Raw genomic sequence first — 17450 nt, 5'->3', positions numbered from 1 at the left:
CGCCTTGTTGACAAAATGCTCCTCCTGCCCTTTCCTCCCTTCAGCAGCCCTTCCTCCAGCCTGCCTGGGGGTACAGTGAGCCCCTTTAGAGGACTAGGGGGCTCACATGCAGGGAGGGGGCTCGTCGGTCCATTTCCTGGGGCGGCTCCAAGGGTTCGCTCAGGGCAGCCTGGGCGCTACTGCTATCTTGGGTGGAATATGTCTTTGTCGTGGAGCTGCCTCGTTCATCCCTGGCCTTTGTCTACTACCTGCCGGTAGTACCTGCCTGGATGTGACGGCCAGACGTGTCTTCAACATCACAAATGTCTCTGGGGGAGAATCACCTGGGGTCAGAACTACTCTCTGAGACACGCGTTGCCCTCTTGCACATCACACACAGTGCAAGTCTATCTTCCAGGGATCTCACGTGCCTTTGGAGATTTCAGAAAAGCTCAGATCCAGCCCCACACAAATGCGTCACGACACCATGCACATAATCAAGGAGTGAATGTGTGTGTCCCAGCTGACCTCCTGATTTAGATGCACTCCACACATTAAATGAGTGGGAAGCAGAGAGGGATGAGCTCTGGTTGAAGGCCTTCGACTCATTAGGAGGAGAGTTCAAGTGGTGGCTCAGAGTGACAGTGAAAGGACAAGGGTGTCTGTGTGTGGTTCTGGGCATCGGGTGTGGGTCTGGGCCAGTTGAGCACCAAGGCCGCTTCCAGCTCTGAGCTGCTAGCTGTCCTGCCTTTCCTACCTGGGCCTTTGTTCCTTACAGACTGTCTGATTTTCTTAGTCCTCCTTCCTACTTTCCTTTGCGTTCACAGGCCTGACCTGTGCTCTCTGAAGCCGCCATTGCTCAGGTCGAAGCTAGCGCTTCCTGTGAGGCTTGGCCCACTTCTGGCCAGTAGGGTCTGGGTGATAGCTGCAGGCTGCCTGGGGGTTACAGAGGGAGGCAGCCCCAACAACAAACCCCAGAACTGGATGAACTGCAGCCCGTGTCTGGCTGCTGCAGCTCCGCAGCCTCATCTCCAGGCTGCAGGCTGACGGCCAGTTCCCGGCAGGGCAGGAGCTCATGCTCATGGCTTCAGGTGTGGCCCATGCACTTGGCTCTCAGCCCTCCTGGTAGTGGCCGACTTCAGCAGCCTAGTGGAATCTCAGATATTCCAGTGGGTGAGCTGAGGGGTAGATTATCCCACAGGCTCTTGCTATAGCATTTTCCACTTTTGGGGAGCATTTTTGGACAGAACTAAAGTGAGATCTGCCTATTGCACCTCACGGATGGCCCTCCTGCCAGACTCTGAGTCCTCCCACCCTCCTTCTGTCCCAAGTCCCCAGAGTTTGGAGGGGAAGGTTCTTCAAAATCAGCTCATCTACTCCCATCATTTTCACATATGTGGGGCTGGGGGCCATGTTGTGGAGTAGGGGTGGGTGTGTCTGCCCTAGGTCACAGGAGGCAGCAGGCCAAGACTAGACTTGCTGGTCTTCTGTCTCCTGGTCACGTGGTCATCTCAGAGCCCTCCTCCTGCCTCCAGGCACGGTGCCCTGGGATTCCAGCGTGGGGTTTGGAATTGCTCCCTTGGTCTGAGGAGCCGGGCAGGCGAGGGTCAGGGAGCAAGGCTGTGGGTAGCCAGGGCCACTTTCCCTGACTCTTGCACCACCTCCTTCCCAGGCTGGACTAAAGCACATTCTTTTCGGACCCTCTGAAATCCTGCTTGATTTCCCTACTGATACCTTGATGGGAAATTCAGGAAAAAATGCCTGGGTAGAAAAATGACCCGAGGCAGAATTGTTCAGCTAGGGGAAAAGGAATCTTTCAGAGATGTCTGCTTGTTCAAGGCACTGCTTGGGATTCAGCCATTCCTTCATTGATACATTTGTTCAATAAATACTTTTGTGCCAGGCACTGTGCCAGGCTCTGCGGGTAGAATGACAAGTAATGTAAAAGACGGTTCCTAATCTCATGGAGCATATGAATGAACAAGAGCCAGAGTTAAATGATCACTCCAAGCTGCATGTGGAAATAAGTATTCTGAAGAGAAGGGATACACAGCTTCATGAGGTCTTATGGCAAAGAACCTGACCTTGACTGAAAAGTGAGATGTGAGGGTGAATGACATTAACTTGGTGGGTGGGGTTGGCAGCAAAGTGTTCCATGTGGAGGAAAGGGGCATGTGCAAAGGCCCTGGGGTGGCAGGGAACAGCATGTTGTTTCAAGGATTGCACAGTCAGCGAAGCTGAGAGCAAGGAGATCTGGAGACTAGAGCAGGAGGGTGTGAGGTAGAGTGAGGTTAAACAGGCAGGGGCGGGGCCATGTGGGGTCATTGCTGTAGCATCTTGTTTAATGATCACAGAAGACCTGGGAGGGCGGTTGTAGGAACCTCGTTTACCAGTGATGTTTAAGGAGGGTGAACGACTTTTGGTCAGTGGGGCATGGCTGAGCCTGTGCTGGTTAGCATGTAGAGGTTTTTTCCTTTTCCATATAAGCAGTCACTTTATGGAGTGTGGGGCCTGGATACTCTTCTCCATGAAGGAAGGAGAACATGAAAACGGACAGCAGTAAGATGTGAGGTTAACATCAGGATGTCTTCCCGTGGTGAAACAGAGAAAGAAATTATTAGGACTTCTTACTGGAGAAACGGGAACAGGGAATACTGAGGCTGGGTTGTGTTTGTCCAGGTGACTAGGGAAGGACAAATTATGCATAAATTAAGACAGTGAATTAGAAGTAGCCCCTCTAGGGGTCTGCTTGCTCTGAGGTGCTTGGTGTTGGGTATGCTGTGGCCTCTGGGATTTTAGGACAGTGCTGTACAATGCAAATATATGAAGCATGTACTGTGAGGCAGGCCCTGTGCTGGGCACTGAGTGTGTAAAGATGTATGGGACAGCTGGATGAGGAGATGCCAGTGGAGATTTCAGAATAAGGTAGAAGTGCTGAGCAAGGATGTGAGCAGGAAGTCATGGGAGGACTTTGTGATCCAATCAAAAGTTTGATATTTTAGCTTTTTTTGGGGGGGGGTTACTTAAATTTTATTTATCTTTTTGTTAGCTTATCTGTCTGCTTGTTAATTTATTTGAGATAACATTGGTTTACAATGCTGTGTAAGTTTTAAAGTACAGGTTCATACCTCAACAGTGTATGCTCATGCCACGCATACCAGCAAAGGTACATTCTAACTTTGAGGCCTCTGGATCTGGGACCCTGGGTCGCTTTACTTCTCTCTCCCCCCCATGCCCATGTCTTCATTTCACTTGGGGTCGGTGGACCCCTTCTATCCAGGCAAAAATCCTTTTTCTGGGAGGCAGGAAATGCACTTCAGGGGTGGGGAAATTGCTGGCCATGCCTGGTGCCTGGTGGGGCCACCTTCCTCTTGTGCTTCCAGCTGCTCTCAGATGCCAGCAGCCACTTGGAATGGGTTTGGGCTCCTGGAATGTTCTACATGAAGCACCCTCCCCGGCCCCACCTCTCCTGCCCTTCCCAACTCCCATTGGGTGTAGCTGCCCCAGGATTGGAGGAGAGAGGAAAACAGCAGGAGAGGGAGTGGGGGCAAGGGTGGAAGGAGCAGGAGCAGGCATGGCTGGGGCGCAGGCGGCAACGCAGGGACTGCATGTGAGCCCTGGAACTGGCGAGAAAGAATTAGAAGGAACTTGCCCATTTCTTTTGATCCTGGCTGGGCAGGTGGGTACAGAGCCCAAAAAGATTCAGTGATCCCTCCAGTAAGTCAAAGGGGAAGCCCTGAGTTCTGTGTTGTCATGCAGTGGGGAGGAGAGAGCGAGCTGAGGAATCTTCAGGCCGGAGCAGTTAGTGTGGGGGGGGGGGGGTCAGCCTTGTTTATGACCAGCAGGCCGGGTGGGAGGCAGCACCTGTGGTCCCAGGGTTGGCGCTGTCCGACCCTGGGGCAGGATGGTGTGACCACCTTGTCTGGGTGTCAGGGCTGGTAGACAGGGTCCGTGTACGTTCTTGCTGGGTGGGGTGCAGGGTAGTATGAGTCATGGGCTCAGTGTATGGGTCAGTGTCCTGGCGTCATTCTCGGGGGTGAGGGGCATCCCAGGAGAGTGTAATGGACTAGGCCAATGTCTGGCAAAAGGTCTGAGATGCAAGAGTTGGTGAGGCACACCTGGGAGCTTCCTAGCGGGAGGGGGAACCAGAAAGAACCAGGAGAGAGCTGGAGGGGAGGGCCCTGGGCTGGGGCGATGGTCTTGAGTAGAGAGATGCAGCCACTGGCACCTTGACCTTCTCTCCTTCCTTCCTCCCTCCCGTCTCCTGCCACTTCATCCTAATAGGGCCAAAGCCTTTCAGAGCCCTAGGGCAGGGGGCTGGGTGGTGCAGGGGTCAAAGCCTCCTCCAGGAATGTAGAACAGGCTGAGAGTGCACAGGAGGCCACCGGGTGGGACAAGATGCCCATGTGGGATTTAACTTGAACTTTGGGAGCCAGCCAGGACTCTGGAAATGGGGAAAATGAATGTGCGCCTCTCCGGGCTTAGTTAGGATGCTGCCATGTCTGGATGGGGCTGGAGGGTAAAGGTCACACATTTACTAGATTTCAGGACAAGCAAGGATGCTGAGGGGTGACTGGGGGAAGATGGGTTCTCCTGCCATCTCTGGGGCGGGGGGGAGAGAAAGGGTGCTGAGCACTTGGGTCCCCAGGGAGTTTTCAGAGAGTGTGACCCAACACAATCAAGGGTGGGAGGGTGGGTGCTGGCCTTGACACTCCATTACCAATTTTGTGGGTGTAAGTCCCTTCTGATGGTCCTTCTGCCAAACTGGGTTATCCTGGGCACAGAGCTGGCCCTCCACATCTAAAGACACACTGAAATTACCAGCTCCCCAACTTCCAGCGGCTGTAGGTGCAGTGGCAGGAGAGCAGGTTCTGGGATGGCCCACCTGGGTCCTCTCCTGGCTGCCACTTGCTGTGGTGTGCAAGAGCAAGGACTTAACATTCTCCAAATCCTGCTTTCCCCATTTAATTGGGTTATTTTTAGTGTTGTGGAGTTTTACTTCTCTGGCTGTTGGGTGGGAGTTTGGGTAGCCCCCAGCTCTGGGTATCCTGAGAGGCTGACGCTCCTCTCTAGGCTACCCAGTTCTGTGAATCAGGTGACTGTGCTGCTGGTATCCTCTGCCACCGATTGCTGTGTGTTCTGGGAAGATGGCTGCACCTCTCTGGGCTGGGGAGATGGGTTAGATCAGGGGGTCTGCACACTGTGCCCAAGTCCGGGCTGCAGCCTGCTCTCGTAAAAGCAAGTTTTATTGTAATGCAGTCAGGCTCTTTCATTTATGTATGACCCAGGGTGGCTTTTGCAAAATAACAGCACTGATAGTTATGTCAGTGACCCTCTGACCCCCCAAGCCTGGGACACTTGCTGTCATATTCTTTACTGAAAAGAAGTGTTCCTGCCCTGGGTCAGAGGCTCTCAGCGGCATGTCCTTGCTCCAGCAGGGCCTCAGACAGAGGGAAAAGAGTCCCTGCTTTTGGAGACAGCATGGCTTGGGGCTGCTGTGAGTTGGGCGGGGGCCTGGGCTTATTGGGGGTTTTTAGAAGAGGCTTTCCTGGCTGCCTAAATGGTCTCCCGCTTTGGGAGCGCAGGTGGCTGGTGCTACATCCCTGGCACCTGCTACCTGGGGCATAGCCAGCCCCCTGCAGTTCAGGCAGGCCCAGGCTGTCCCTTTGCTGGCATCCTGCCCCACCCCCGCCCACCCTCACTGCATTGGTTGGAGGGAACTCTCTGGAAACCAGAAGGCAAACTGGGAGCCACTGTTGTAATTGTTTGCACCCAGCCCCCACTGAGAAGGGCCCTGTTCTGAGGGATCATCCTCTTCCTGTGTCCAGAGGCCTCTGGGCCTGGGTGCTCAGGAGGCCATGCTTTGCAATGAGGGCCCATAGCAGCCTGGAACAGCCCTGGTGACGTGAGGCTCCTTCCAAAGTAAGGTTTTTTTTTGGGTTGAGGAGCCTCAGTGACCAGCACTGGCCTGGCCAGCAAAGGCTCTGGGGGCCTGACCTCCCCAGGGCTGGTTCTTCAACTTCTCAGGCTGGTTTCAGAGGATGCCCTAATTGTGGACAGAGTGTCTCCTGGGAAGACAGGGGTGGTGCCAGGCTTAGAGGTGGCAGGGATGTGGCCCATCCCTGACCGTGTCCCTGGAGAAGCCCAGATGCCCTGCTGCTTCTTCCTGACTCATGTTGGGTCACAGGGCTGGGCAGCTGCCGAGGCCGTGGGAGAAGCTGCACAGGATGGACTGGGAGGCAGGAGACCTGGTTCCCACTGTGGCTGAGCCCCTCCTCTCTCCTGGGGCTCTTCTGAGCTCCCAACCTGCAGATGTCAGCCATGGGAGGAATGCTGAGTGTGTCCGGCAAGGTGGGAGAGTGGGTCTTGGCATGGAGGGGCCCGTGTGACTCACCAGGACAGGCCTGTTGCTGGGTGTGAGGGGAGAGGGGGACGTGTGCACCCTGCTGCTGTCCTGAGACACAGGCAGACTGGGGCTGGCCCTCAGGGTCCACGAAGACCCCAGACTCCACAGCTACCCAGGAGGACCTGGTGGTGGAGTAGCAGGGTGGTCAGAGAAAAGCAGGGAAAGGAACGTTGTCTCTGGACGGGCGCCCTAGCTCTGAAGGAGGATTCTGTGATGTCCTTGTTCAGAGGCAGAGCTGGGGTTCATTTCTGGAGGCTTCTCTGAGTGAAGCCATAGCTACAGGCTGAGTAGGGGGGCACTCATAGCTCCCCCAGATGCTGGGAGGCATGGGCAGGGCCCACTTGGCTGTCCTTTTGGGACTGTCTCCACAGGCTGGAGACAGTGGAGTCTGGCAGGGTGGGTGGGGGCCATCCTGCATCCCGTGGATCTGAGCTCCATCTCTGCCCCCTGCTCCTTCCAGAACCCCGGAGCTATGTTGAGTCGGTGGTGCGGACAGCAGTAGCAGGGCCCCGAACTCAGGACCCTGGAGCCAAGAGCTTTAGCGCTCCCGCTGCCCAGGCCTACAGCCATGAGACACCGCTGAGGAACGGGACCCTGGGCAGCTCCTTTGCCTCCCCCAGCCCTCTCTCCACCAGCAGCCCCATTCTCAGCGCTGACAGGTAAGTGGAGGTGGAGAGTATGGGGTGGGATGTGTGAGGATCCAGCTCAATCAGGGTGCATGCGGCCTCTGGTATCTGCCGTGGACCTGAATGGGCCAAGATCATATCCAGCACCCAACTCGTGGGACACATTGGGAGAACACCCTGGAGCCCTGACCCCGTGGGGAACATGAGCATGAATGAATACACTGATTCCCCCGTCCAGAACGGGGCGGGAAGGAGTGGTGTGGGCCGGGCCAGGGGGAGGGGGTCCATAGGTGAAGCAGGCATGGTCCTCCCTCCAGTTTAAAATCCAACAGCAGCAATCACTGTGGTGCGTGGCTCCTGTCTTGCAAGCACATTGTTGAATACTTGCTATGGTGGTTTTATTAATCCCTTAGCAGCCCTCGCAGGTAAATACTATTACTCTTCTTACTTTTCAGAAGAAGAAACTGAGGTGCAGAGAGGCCAAATTTTATGTTCAATATCTTGCAACTAAACAGTAGCAGAACAGGATTCAGACCCCAGGTGTCTGGTGCAGAACTCAGGGCTCTGTCCTGCCCCCAGACTTGCACTGTGGTGCCCAAAGGTCACAGAATGGGCATCTGAGGGGCCCAGAGCAGGTGTGGGAGCTCAGCAGAAGGGGCTGTTACAGTTAGAGATTCAGGGAGAACTTCTGGGGGCTTTTAGGTATTTGTGGAGAGGTCAGAGGATAAGCAAGATGTTGAAGGGTGAGGAGGTGAGGAAGGGGGGGCATTCTGGAACAGGAGCATAATGAGGACAGAGGGCTGGGGGGTGTTGGAGATGTGGGGCAGGGACACCAGCTGCAGGTGAGGCGTGTCACCTAGGTTGAGGACAGATGTCTTTTTTTTTTTTCTGTCAACTTTTTTTTCTTTTATTGATTTTAAAATTTTTTTACATTGTTCATTTTTGTACAGTATTTGATTTTTTCCCCTCAGGTGTAGTCCCTGTAAATAACCCACCCCACATCACCTGTGAACCATACCATAGTCCCTGTTCCTGTCCCACACCTGTTTTGATCCCTCTCTCTCCTCCTCCCCTGCTATATGCCTCAGATCTATAATTGCTTGCTAATTTTGTCCTTTTTTTCTTAACTTTTTGTTTGGTTTCTGTATATTCCTCCCGTAAGTGACATCATCTGGTATTTTTCTTTTTTCCTTCTGACTTATTTCACTGAACATTATCCCTTCCAGTTCCATCCATGTTGCTGCAAATAGCATGAGTTTATCATTTTTTGAGTGCTGAGTAGTATTCCATTGTCTATATATATCACATCGTCATGCAGTCATCGGTTTTTGGACATTTAGGTTGTTTCCATATCTTGGCTATTATAAATAGTGCTGCAGTAAACATCGGAATGCAAATTTCCTTTTGAGTTAATGTTTTTGTTCCCTTTGGGTAGATCCTAGGAGTGGAATGGCTGGGTCATATGGTAGATCCACTCTTAATAATTTTTGTGTCCTCCACACAGCTTTCCATAGTTGTTGGACCAGTTTGCACTCCCACCAGCAGTGTAAGAGGGTTCATTTTTCTCCATATTCTCACCAGCATTTGTTGTTGCCAGTTTTTAAAATATGTGCCGTTCTTACGGGTGTGAGGTGGTATCTCATTGAGGTTTTGATTTGCATTTCTCTGATGATAAGCGATGTTGAGCATTTTTTCATGTGTCTGTTGGCCATTTGCATTTTGTCTTTGGAGAAGTGTCTTTTTAGCTCTTCTGCCCACTTTTGGACTGGCTTGTTTACTTTGTTTTTGTTGTCTAAGCGCTTTGTAGATCTTTGATAGAAGTCCCTTACCAGCTGTGTGGAGTGCAAATATTTTCTCCCCATCTGTAGGGTAGTTCTTCGTTTTGCTTATTGTCTCTTTTGCTGTACAGAAGCTTTTCGGTTAGATGTAGTCCCAGCTGTTTATCTTTTCCTTCATTTTCTTTGCTTCAGGGGATGAGTCCTCAAAGATGTTTCTGAGGTGTGCGTCATGGAGTGTCTTGCCTATGTTTTCTTCTACATGTTTTATGGTTTCAGATCTTTTACATTCAAATCTTTTATCCATTTTGAGTTGTTTTTTTGTGTGCGCTGTGAGGTCGTTGTCTAGTTTCATTCTTTGCATGTCGTGGAAGGACAGATGTCTTCGTGGGTGGGCCAGTGGCGTTCTGGGTGGGACAGAGAGGAGAGCTCACAAGTGGGCAGGGGAACTCTAATGAGGGAGGACCCCATGTTTGGGGTGCAGTGAGAAGCTGTTCAGCTGGGAGGGGTGAGTTTAGGCCTTATAACAGGGAGAGGGGTCGAGATGACATAGGACAGTGAGATCAGCCCTGGCAGGGTAGAGCGTGCCAGGCACAGGAGGAACGAACTCACCCCCAGAAGGGAGATCCTCCTCTCCCCACCCAACTCTCCTCCCTGTCCTGGGAATCCCATGGAGCCCGGCAACTCGCCAGTCACCCCTTCCGTACCCACAGGCCAGGTCCTGTGGGGTGAGTTTGCTGCCTACCGTGTACCAGCCCAGTGCATCACACCACATCTCAGGTCAGGGTGGGGCTCTGGGTAAGCAGAGGGCAGCTTTCTTCTGAATTCTAGGGTTCTGAAACCTCATGTACCCCCCAGTCAGCCTCGTCCCCTCCCCGTCTCCTGGCAGGGCAGGCACTCTGTTTCTCTGGAGGTCTGAGTCAGAGGAGATTTTTCCCAATTGCTCAGCCCCCGTCACTGATGCTCAGGGAGCCCTGATGTTAGGAAGTTTTCAGTTTTTTTTTTTTTAAGATTTTTATTTATACAAGAACTGGGGTACAGGTCAGAGGTTTGGGAGGGTGAGAGAATTCACCAGAGACAGAGTGGGGAGCAGAACAGGCAGATGACCAAAGACACTGCTGAGGGGAGCAGTGAGTGAAGCAGGAAAGGTCTGCTGCGCCATGAGGGTATCTCCCTGGCCGGCTGGGAATCGAACCCATGCCGCAGAGGCTGCAGACAGCTTAGCCTTCCTGGTGGCACAAACGGTTGAGTGCCGCGCTGGGAAGTTTTCAGTTTCTCATTCAAATTCCTCCTGCTGTTGTGTTGCTCTTGTCAGGACTCAGGAAGCTAGTGCTTCTCCTTTGGGATTAATTTTCTTGAACTCTATTCCAGTGTCCCCCACCCACCCTGCTCACTGACACGTCCTCCATTCCTCACAAGCCAGGGTTATTAACACCAGGAGGCGGTCTCTGGCCCCATCTGGGATTCAAGGCAGACTTTGTCCTGGCGTCTGACCTTCTCCCTGCCCTCCCAGACCTCCCTGCTGCTACTCCCTGCAGCCCTTCAGCAACCCAGAAAGCCCGGCCCAGTCTCAGCTCAGTGTGGCCACTGTGCACACGGTGCCTGGGAGCCCTCAGGCTCTGGCTGGACCCTATACCACCCATCACCTGGGATCCAGCTTCTCCATCCTGGGCTTGGGACTCCTAGTTTGGAGCTCCTATCATCATGTGAGGATCCCTCTTGCTCCCCAGGGAGCAAGGTACAGAGTCCTGGTACAGAGTCTGTGTGCTACCTCCCTGCAGCCGCTGCTTTCCAGGCTCCCTGTCAGTCTTTGTCTCCTGCCATATCATGGGGGGATAAAAGCCTGGGCCTGGACGGAATCGGGGTCAGCTAACCCAGGGCCTCCATTTTCCACATGGTTTCCTGACGCACAGGCCATTGCTCTGTGCTACCACATAGACTTGAACTTGACCCCAGAGGGGAGCCTTTGGTGTGGCTGTTCTCCCAGGTATAGCCCCTTCTAAACTGAATTTCATCAGAGTCTTAGGGTTGGGACCCACCTCTGAACTCACCTAGTCTAACTTCCTAATGGAGGCTATTCCTGCCTCAATATTCAGGTGGCAAGGCTGGTGGGTCCCTGTTTAAATGCTCGTGGTAATGGGAGTCTCATTACTGTGCAAGGCGGCTCACTCCATTAGTTGCAGTTCCAATGGCTGACAAGCAAGCCTTACTCTGAGCTGAAATCTCCTTTGTGAGACTTCCTGTCTTTGCTCTTTGGAGCTCACAGGAGTGAAAGCCTAATTTAAGTGCTGTCAGTGTTTAATGATGACAACACACCTGGGGAAACTGAGTCAAGGTGGGGCTAGTCCCAGGAGGCACAGGAGCCAGAGGGTTTGACCCCCCTCTCCAGTGTTCAGTGTCTGTGATGCTGGAGGTGACAGGAAGGCAGACACCTTCAGTTTCCTTGGGGAAGCTCCTGCCTTTGACTGGTGGCCAGGAGTCCCATGGTGTGGTGGGGAACACACAGTATTTGGAATCCAGCACAACTGAGAAGGAACCCTGCTCTTGTATGAACTGTGCTTACTGTGTTTGGTGAACCTACTGCTTACTTGCTCTGAGCCTCAGTTTCTTCTTTTTTTTTTTTTTAAATGGCATTTTACATTTTTTTTAATATAGAGTCATGTTTTTTTTTATTTTATTTATTTGTTTGTTTGTTTATACATGCACTGGGTACAGTCAGAAGCGCGGGAGGGTGAGAGAATTCACCAGAGCCAGAGTGGGGAGCAGAGCAGGCAGAAGGACTGAAGTACACTGCTGAGGGGTGCAGCGGGCGGCAGGAGAGGTCTGCGCCATGTGGGACCCTCCTCCGGTGGCCGGGGAGCAGCCGGGGATCGAACCGGCGCCTCAGAGGCTGCGGGCAGCTTCACAACCCAGCGCTCAACCGCTGTGCCACCAGGGAGGCCCCTCAGTTTCTTCTTGTGATGGTTCCATGGGGTGGTGCAAATAAGCCCTGGCACCCCTTTCATGGGAGTGGGGCTCTGAGGGTGCCATCTGCTGACATCTCAACCTGCTCTCTCTCTCTCTCTTTCTCCAGCACTTCAGTGGGGAGTTTCCCATCCGGGGAGAGCAGTGACCAGGGCCCCCGGACGCCCACCCAGCCTTTGCTGGATTCTGGCTTCCGCGCTGGTAGCCTGGGACAGCCCAGCCCTTCGGCCCAGAGAAACTACCAGAGCTCTTCTCCTCTCCCGACTGTGGGCAGCAGCTACAGCAGCCCCGACTACTCCCTGCAGCCCTTCAGCAACCCGGAAAGCCAGGCCCCGTCTCAGCTCAGTGTGGCTGCCATGCACACGGTGCCTGGGAGCCCTCAGGCGCGCCACAGGACAGTGGGCACCAACACTCCCCCTAGTCCTGGCTTTGGCCGGCGGGCTGTAAACCCTGGCATGGCTGCCCCTGGCAGCCCCAGTTTGAGCCACCGCCAGGCGATGGGTCCTGGAACTGGTTTCCATGGTAATGTGGTCTCCAGTCCCCAGAGCAGTGCAGCGACCACTCCAGGCAGCCCCAGCTTGGGCCGGCACCCTGGGGCCCACCAGGCCTCAGGCCTCCATGGCAACATGGTGACCACTCCAGGGAGCCCAAGTCTGGGCCGACATCCGGCCGGGGCCCACCAGGCCTCTGGTCCCCACGGCAATGTGGTGCCCACTCCAGGGAGCCCAAGTCTGGGCCGGCACCCTGGGGCCCACCAAAGCAACCTGGCCTCCAATCTCCACGGCAACGCGATAGCCAGCCCCGGAAGCCCGAGTCTGGGCCGCCACCTGGGAGGGTCTGGAGCTGTGCTTCCTGGCAGTCCCAGCTTGGACCGGCACGTGGCCTATGGCGGCTACTCCACCCCTGAGGACCGGAGACCCACGCTGTCCCGGCAGAGCAGTGCCTCTGGCTACCAGGCTCCTTCCACGCCCTCCTTCCCCGTGTCCCCTGCCTACTACCCTGGCCTGAGCAGCCCTGCCACCTCCCCCTCGCCCGATTCAGCGGCCTTCCGGCAAGGGAGTCCGACACCAGCCTTGCCAGAGAAGCGGAGGATGTCCATGGGAGATCGAGCAGGCAGCCTCCCCAACTACGCCACCATCAACGGGAAGGTGTCCTCTTCGCCTGTGGCCAGCGGCATGTCGAGTCCCAGCGGAGGCAGCACCGTCTCCTTCTCCCACACCCTGCCTGACTTCTCCAAGTACTCCATGCCAGGTGGGCCTCTCCCTCCCCTTCCCCTCCTGCTGCTGGTGGATTACGTCCACAAGTTAAGATGGCTGTTCTTGCCTCCGATCTGACATCTCCTTGGCAGACACTCACGGGGATCACTGGTTTCTGGGCCTCAGCTTCCTTGTATGTGTTGGAGATGTCCTCAGGGTTGGTGCTCTGTGGTTGTGGTAGCTGTGGGGGCAGCAGTGAGGATATTCAGGCCAGAGGCCGTGACGAGGATGAACAGAATAATGGTGCCTCACTGTTAGGATTACCATCTCTGGCAGAGCCCCCACCGCTTGGTGAGCCCTGGTTGTGTGCCAGGCTCCCAGCTAAGTACTGTTTCATGTATCCTCGTGGTCACTGGGCAGAGTAGATGTTTTTAGCTCTATTTCACATGTGAGCTAAGACTTGGAGAGGCCCCGTCATTTGTATAGGGCCATGCAGTTAATAAATGGCAGAGCCAGGCTCCCTCTCCAGTGCCATTGAGTGGTTGTACCGTGTTTCCATATCTTGAGGGTTATTGCAGTTTGGCATCATCTTGAAAAACAGGCATTCCAAACCAGGATCTCCACCCCTTTAGCCGGCACTTTGTTTCCACCTTTTGATCCTTGCTGTGCACACATCACTAGTAATAGACCTGGAAGCCAGATGCGATAAGGACCAAGGTCAAGGGCTGGGCATTTGCACGGGAATGTAGTTTCTGCCGACCCAGCTTCACTGAAGCTCATGCACATTTGCACACTAAACTCTTCATTCGTCATCAGCACTTGTCATCTTTGCCTCCACTTAGAGGGCTCAGTGTCTGCACACACAGGTGACTGGCAGCTTCTCAGCCACTCCTGGAACTTGATTGTGCAGACGGGCTGGGTGCTGTGATTCCCTGGAGATGGATTTGGAATGTTCCAGACAGCCTGGGGGGAGGGGCCAGCTGCCCAGATTCTCAGAGTCTCAGTGTGTCACTCCCGGGTCCTGCCCTGAGCCTGCCAAGCTGGGATACCTACAGCGCCCCCTGCTCACCCCTGCTTCCTGCTGCCCACCAGAGACATCTGGTTCCCAGTCCCTCTCCTTGGATGCAGAACTTGTAATAGTTGGGACATTTCCTGTTTCCCACCATCTTCCCTGCTTAAAATAGCCTTTGGAGTCAACACAGGAAGGCACATGGTGCTGCAGCCGCCTCTGACAGCTCATCAGACAGACCCAGCAGCAGCAGTGGTGGGGGCCTGGGCTGCAGAGCAGAGGAAGCTGCTTGCAGCCATGGAGCATGGCCCTGCTGCCTAGCCCAGAGACCATCCTCTTGCATAGCTGGCAGCAAAGGGCACAGACTGCTCCTCGCTGTCCTCCAGAGACATATCCCAGCAGCCTAGCTGAGTGAATGACAAGCTGAAATTGAGCCCCGGACCAGCAGCCCAGCCCATGTCTCTGGCCTGTGCCTGGAACTTCACAGAGTCGTCCAGACTCCGCTCCAGCCTCCCTGCAGAAAGGAGAGGACTCGCAGAATTGCAATATTGCCTTTCCTTTCTAACCCACCCCTTTTCTTGTTCTCATGCAAAAAGATGAAGAAAGAGGTTGGCGAGTGAAGGCTGTTCAGGGTGATCCCTAGGCAGGAAGCTGGGCCTAGTCCACTGAACTGCCGCTGCGGCTCCTCACTCAGCCAGCCCCAAGCAGGCCTTGCTGTAGGCTGGCTGTGTGTGAGCCCGCAGGGCGCTCTCTGCTCTGCACTTCACTTTCCTTGGTGGTGAAGCTAAGCGCTTGGACTTGTAGCCTTCTGAGCGCTTCCACAACCTGATATCTAGGAAAGCATCCTTGGCCTGTAAAGGGCCTGGGAGGGGAATTACCTGCCAGAGAAGTGGGGTACAGGACACATGGCAGATAGCCTCTATATTCTTTTTGTTTTTTCCTTAGAAAGCAAATATTAAGGTTGGTGAGAAGTGAGCAGAAGCATGTCTTTCTGCCCTTATCCTCATCCTATAATAATTATATATATCATGTATTGTTATGATAAAGTTGGGACATGAGTCTGTGGAGAAAGGGGCCAGAAGATGGGATGTCACAGCCTGAGGGAGAAGCTGCAGGAAAGGTTTAGTCTGCATCTCTTGGAGAAAGGGACCTTCTAGCTTGGCTCAGCATGCCAGGCCCTTCAACAGGAGAGCTGCTCTGTGGTCTCCAACGGTCACCAGCGGGCCGAGTGTTGGCTCTTCTAGCCATGCTCAGATGCTGTTGGAGGGGCTGACTTTCTGGGTTGGTGTCCTAGGGCAGCCATAGCAGAGATCCACAAACTTGATGGCTTAAGGCAATAGGAATTTGTTCTCTCACATTTGTGGAGACTAGAAGTCTGAAATCAAGGCTTTGGCAGGGTTGGCTCCTTCTGGAGACCCTGAGGGAGAGCTGTATCAGACCTTTCTCTTAGCTTCCCTGGTGGCCTGGGGTCCGTGGGGCCCCTTGATGGGTGAAAGCATCACTCCAAGCCCTGCTTCATCTTCATGTGATGTGCTCTCTCCAAGTGTCTGTCTCTTTCCCCCTTCTTCTAAGGACACCAATCATATTGGGTGAGGGCCCACCCTAATCCCACATGCTCATTCATCTTAATTTGATCATCTCTGCAAAGACCCTATTTCAGATAAGGTCTCCCATTCGCAGGTATGGGGCAGGGGGTTAGGACTCTAACTTGCCCTTTTTTGGAGGTTGCAATTCATTCTGTAACACTTTTTTTTCCTCTCCTCCTTTAGACAACAGCCCTGAGACGCGGGCTAAAGTGAAGTTTGTCCAGGACACTTCCAAGTATTGGTACAAACCTGAGATCTCCAGGGAGCAGGGTGAGTGCAGGCAGCACCAAGACCCTGTGGTCCCTCAGGTCCCAACTGGCTGCTGCCCAGTGGGGCTTGGCTGTACAAGGGCCGCAGCAGACTCATTCCCATTTGCAAGGGTCACAGAGAAAGGCCTGGGATCCAGGCCAGACAGTATAAAGAAGCATCTCCCCCGGGAAACTGTGAGTGGGGAGCAGAAGCTGTGTTTGGAGATAGTCCTTGGAAGGGTCTTTGAGTCAGCAAAGTCTTGATTCTGGACAAAGGCAAAGGCCAGGCAAGATAATAGTGAACCTGAGCTCTCCATGGGCATGACATGGGAGATTTTTGTTTATGTGACAGAAAAAGCAAAATTGGGAGTGTGGGGGTTGGGTGGAGGCCAGCCTGAGGCTCTCGAGGATTGTCTGTGTGGGTGAAGGACAGGGTATGAGCAACGATGGCTCCCGAGGCCATCTGACTGCTGCCTGGTTCTGTAACTGCAGTCTCACTGGACACAGCAGTGGCGGAGTGCGGCTGCTGTGACAGACCACACGCCAGCAAAGCCAGAAATGTTGAGCCTGGCTCTTCATAGAGAGGTTCCCAACTCTAGCACATGAGGACCCTCGGAATCTTGCATTCTAACTTCATAGACAGTCTCATCTCCTCTCAGAAAGAATGAGGCTCTAGGCCCTGAAACTGAAGTAGAGCCCATGCCGGGCATTGATTTCCTTCTCTCTCCTACCCCTTCATTCCAGCCATCGCCCTCCTTAAGGACCAGGAGCCAGGGGCCTTCATCATCCGTGACAGCCACTCCTTCCGGGGAGCCTACGGGCTGGCCATGAAGGTGTCTTCTCCCCCTCCCACCATCATGCAGCAGAATAAAAAAGGTAACCTCACCTCTTCCAGCTGTCTCTGCGGCCCTGGCATTGGGCAGTCTCTCCAACCCTGAGATGCCAGGAGGGCCTGGGGCTTGGCAGGTCCACATTCTCCTGGGAGCTGACCCCTGTTAAATCACACTCTGCAGCAGAGCCTGTCTTGGGTTTGGTGATGGCTGGGGTCAGGGGACAGGAAAGCAAGATTTCTGTGACTCTGATTGAGTTGCCTTGAAGGGCAGGAGAAGAGAGGCGGAGTCTCCCTTCCCCACTCTGGCCCCGTTATCTCCATGACACTTGCTCCCATCCCCATGGTAACCTGAATCCTGGAGAGTGAAGCTCCTGGGAGGGGGAGGGTAAGGGCATGTGGAGGGGAAATGCCATGGCAAGTGACTGGTCTCAGTTTTTCTCTTTGTTCTCAGGCGACATGACTCATGAGCTGGTGAGGCATTTCCTGATAGAGACGGGCCCCAGAGGTGTCAAACTCAAGGGGTGCCCCAACGAGCCAAACTTTGGTGAGTTGCCTCCCACCTCCTGCACTGCCTGTGTCTACCCTCTACCTGCAGTCTCAGCCTGTCCCACTCCCCCGAACCCCATGCACGTTCTCTCAGGCCCTTTTTCAGAGTCACAGCAGAGAAAATGAACAGCCTCCTCACTTCCCCCAAATTCCCTCCTGTATTTGTCCTGCTCCACTGAGACACAGTGTTGTTATCATCTGAATAACAGTGGCTGCCTTTTCTGTGCATCTACTGTGTGAAAGCCGCTGACTAGGGACTTGTATTTCTTCTCGTCTCGTGACA

General features: G+C 54.0%; 1 protein-coding gene across 2 annotated transcripts in view; it reads left to right on the top strand.

Moving 5' to 3' along the window:
- TNS1 (tensin 1) overlaps positions 1-17450 on the top strand; it is a gene marked incomplete at its 5' end in the record, with an annotated part of 217855 nt that overhangs the window by 194183 nt on the left and 6222 nt on the right. For both annotated transcript variants that reach the window (XM_084241657.1, XM_084241658.1), the window contains 5 exons: positions 6846-7044; positions 11860-13001; positions 15725-15811; positions 16534-16665; positions 17073-17165. In XM_084241657.1, the coding sequence (XP_084097783.1) occupies positions 6846-7044; positions 11860-13001; positions 15725-15811; positions 16534-16665; positions 17073-17165 (1653 nt within the window). The remainder of the gene's footprint in view (positions 1-6845; positions 7045-11859; positions 13002-15724; positions 15812-16533; positions 16666-17072; positions 17166-17450) is intronic.

This window comes from Talpa europaea (genome assembly GCF_964194135.1).
Source record: "Talpa europaea genome assembly, chromosome: 1".
Classification (NCBI taxonomy): Eukaryota; Metazoa; Chordata; class Mammalia; order Eulipotyphla; family Talpidae; genus Talpa; species Talpa europaea.
This window is presented reverse-complemented; position numbering and strand designations above follow the sequence as displayed.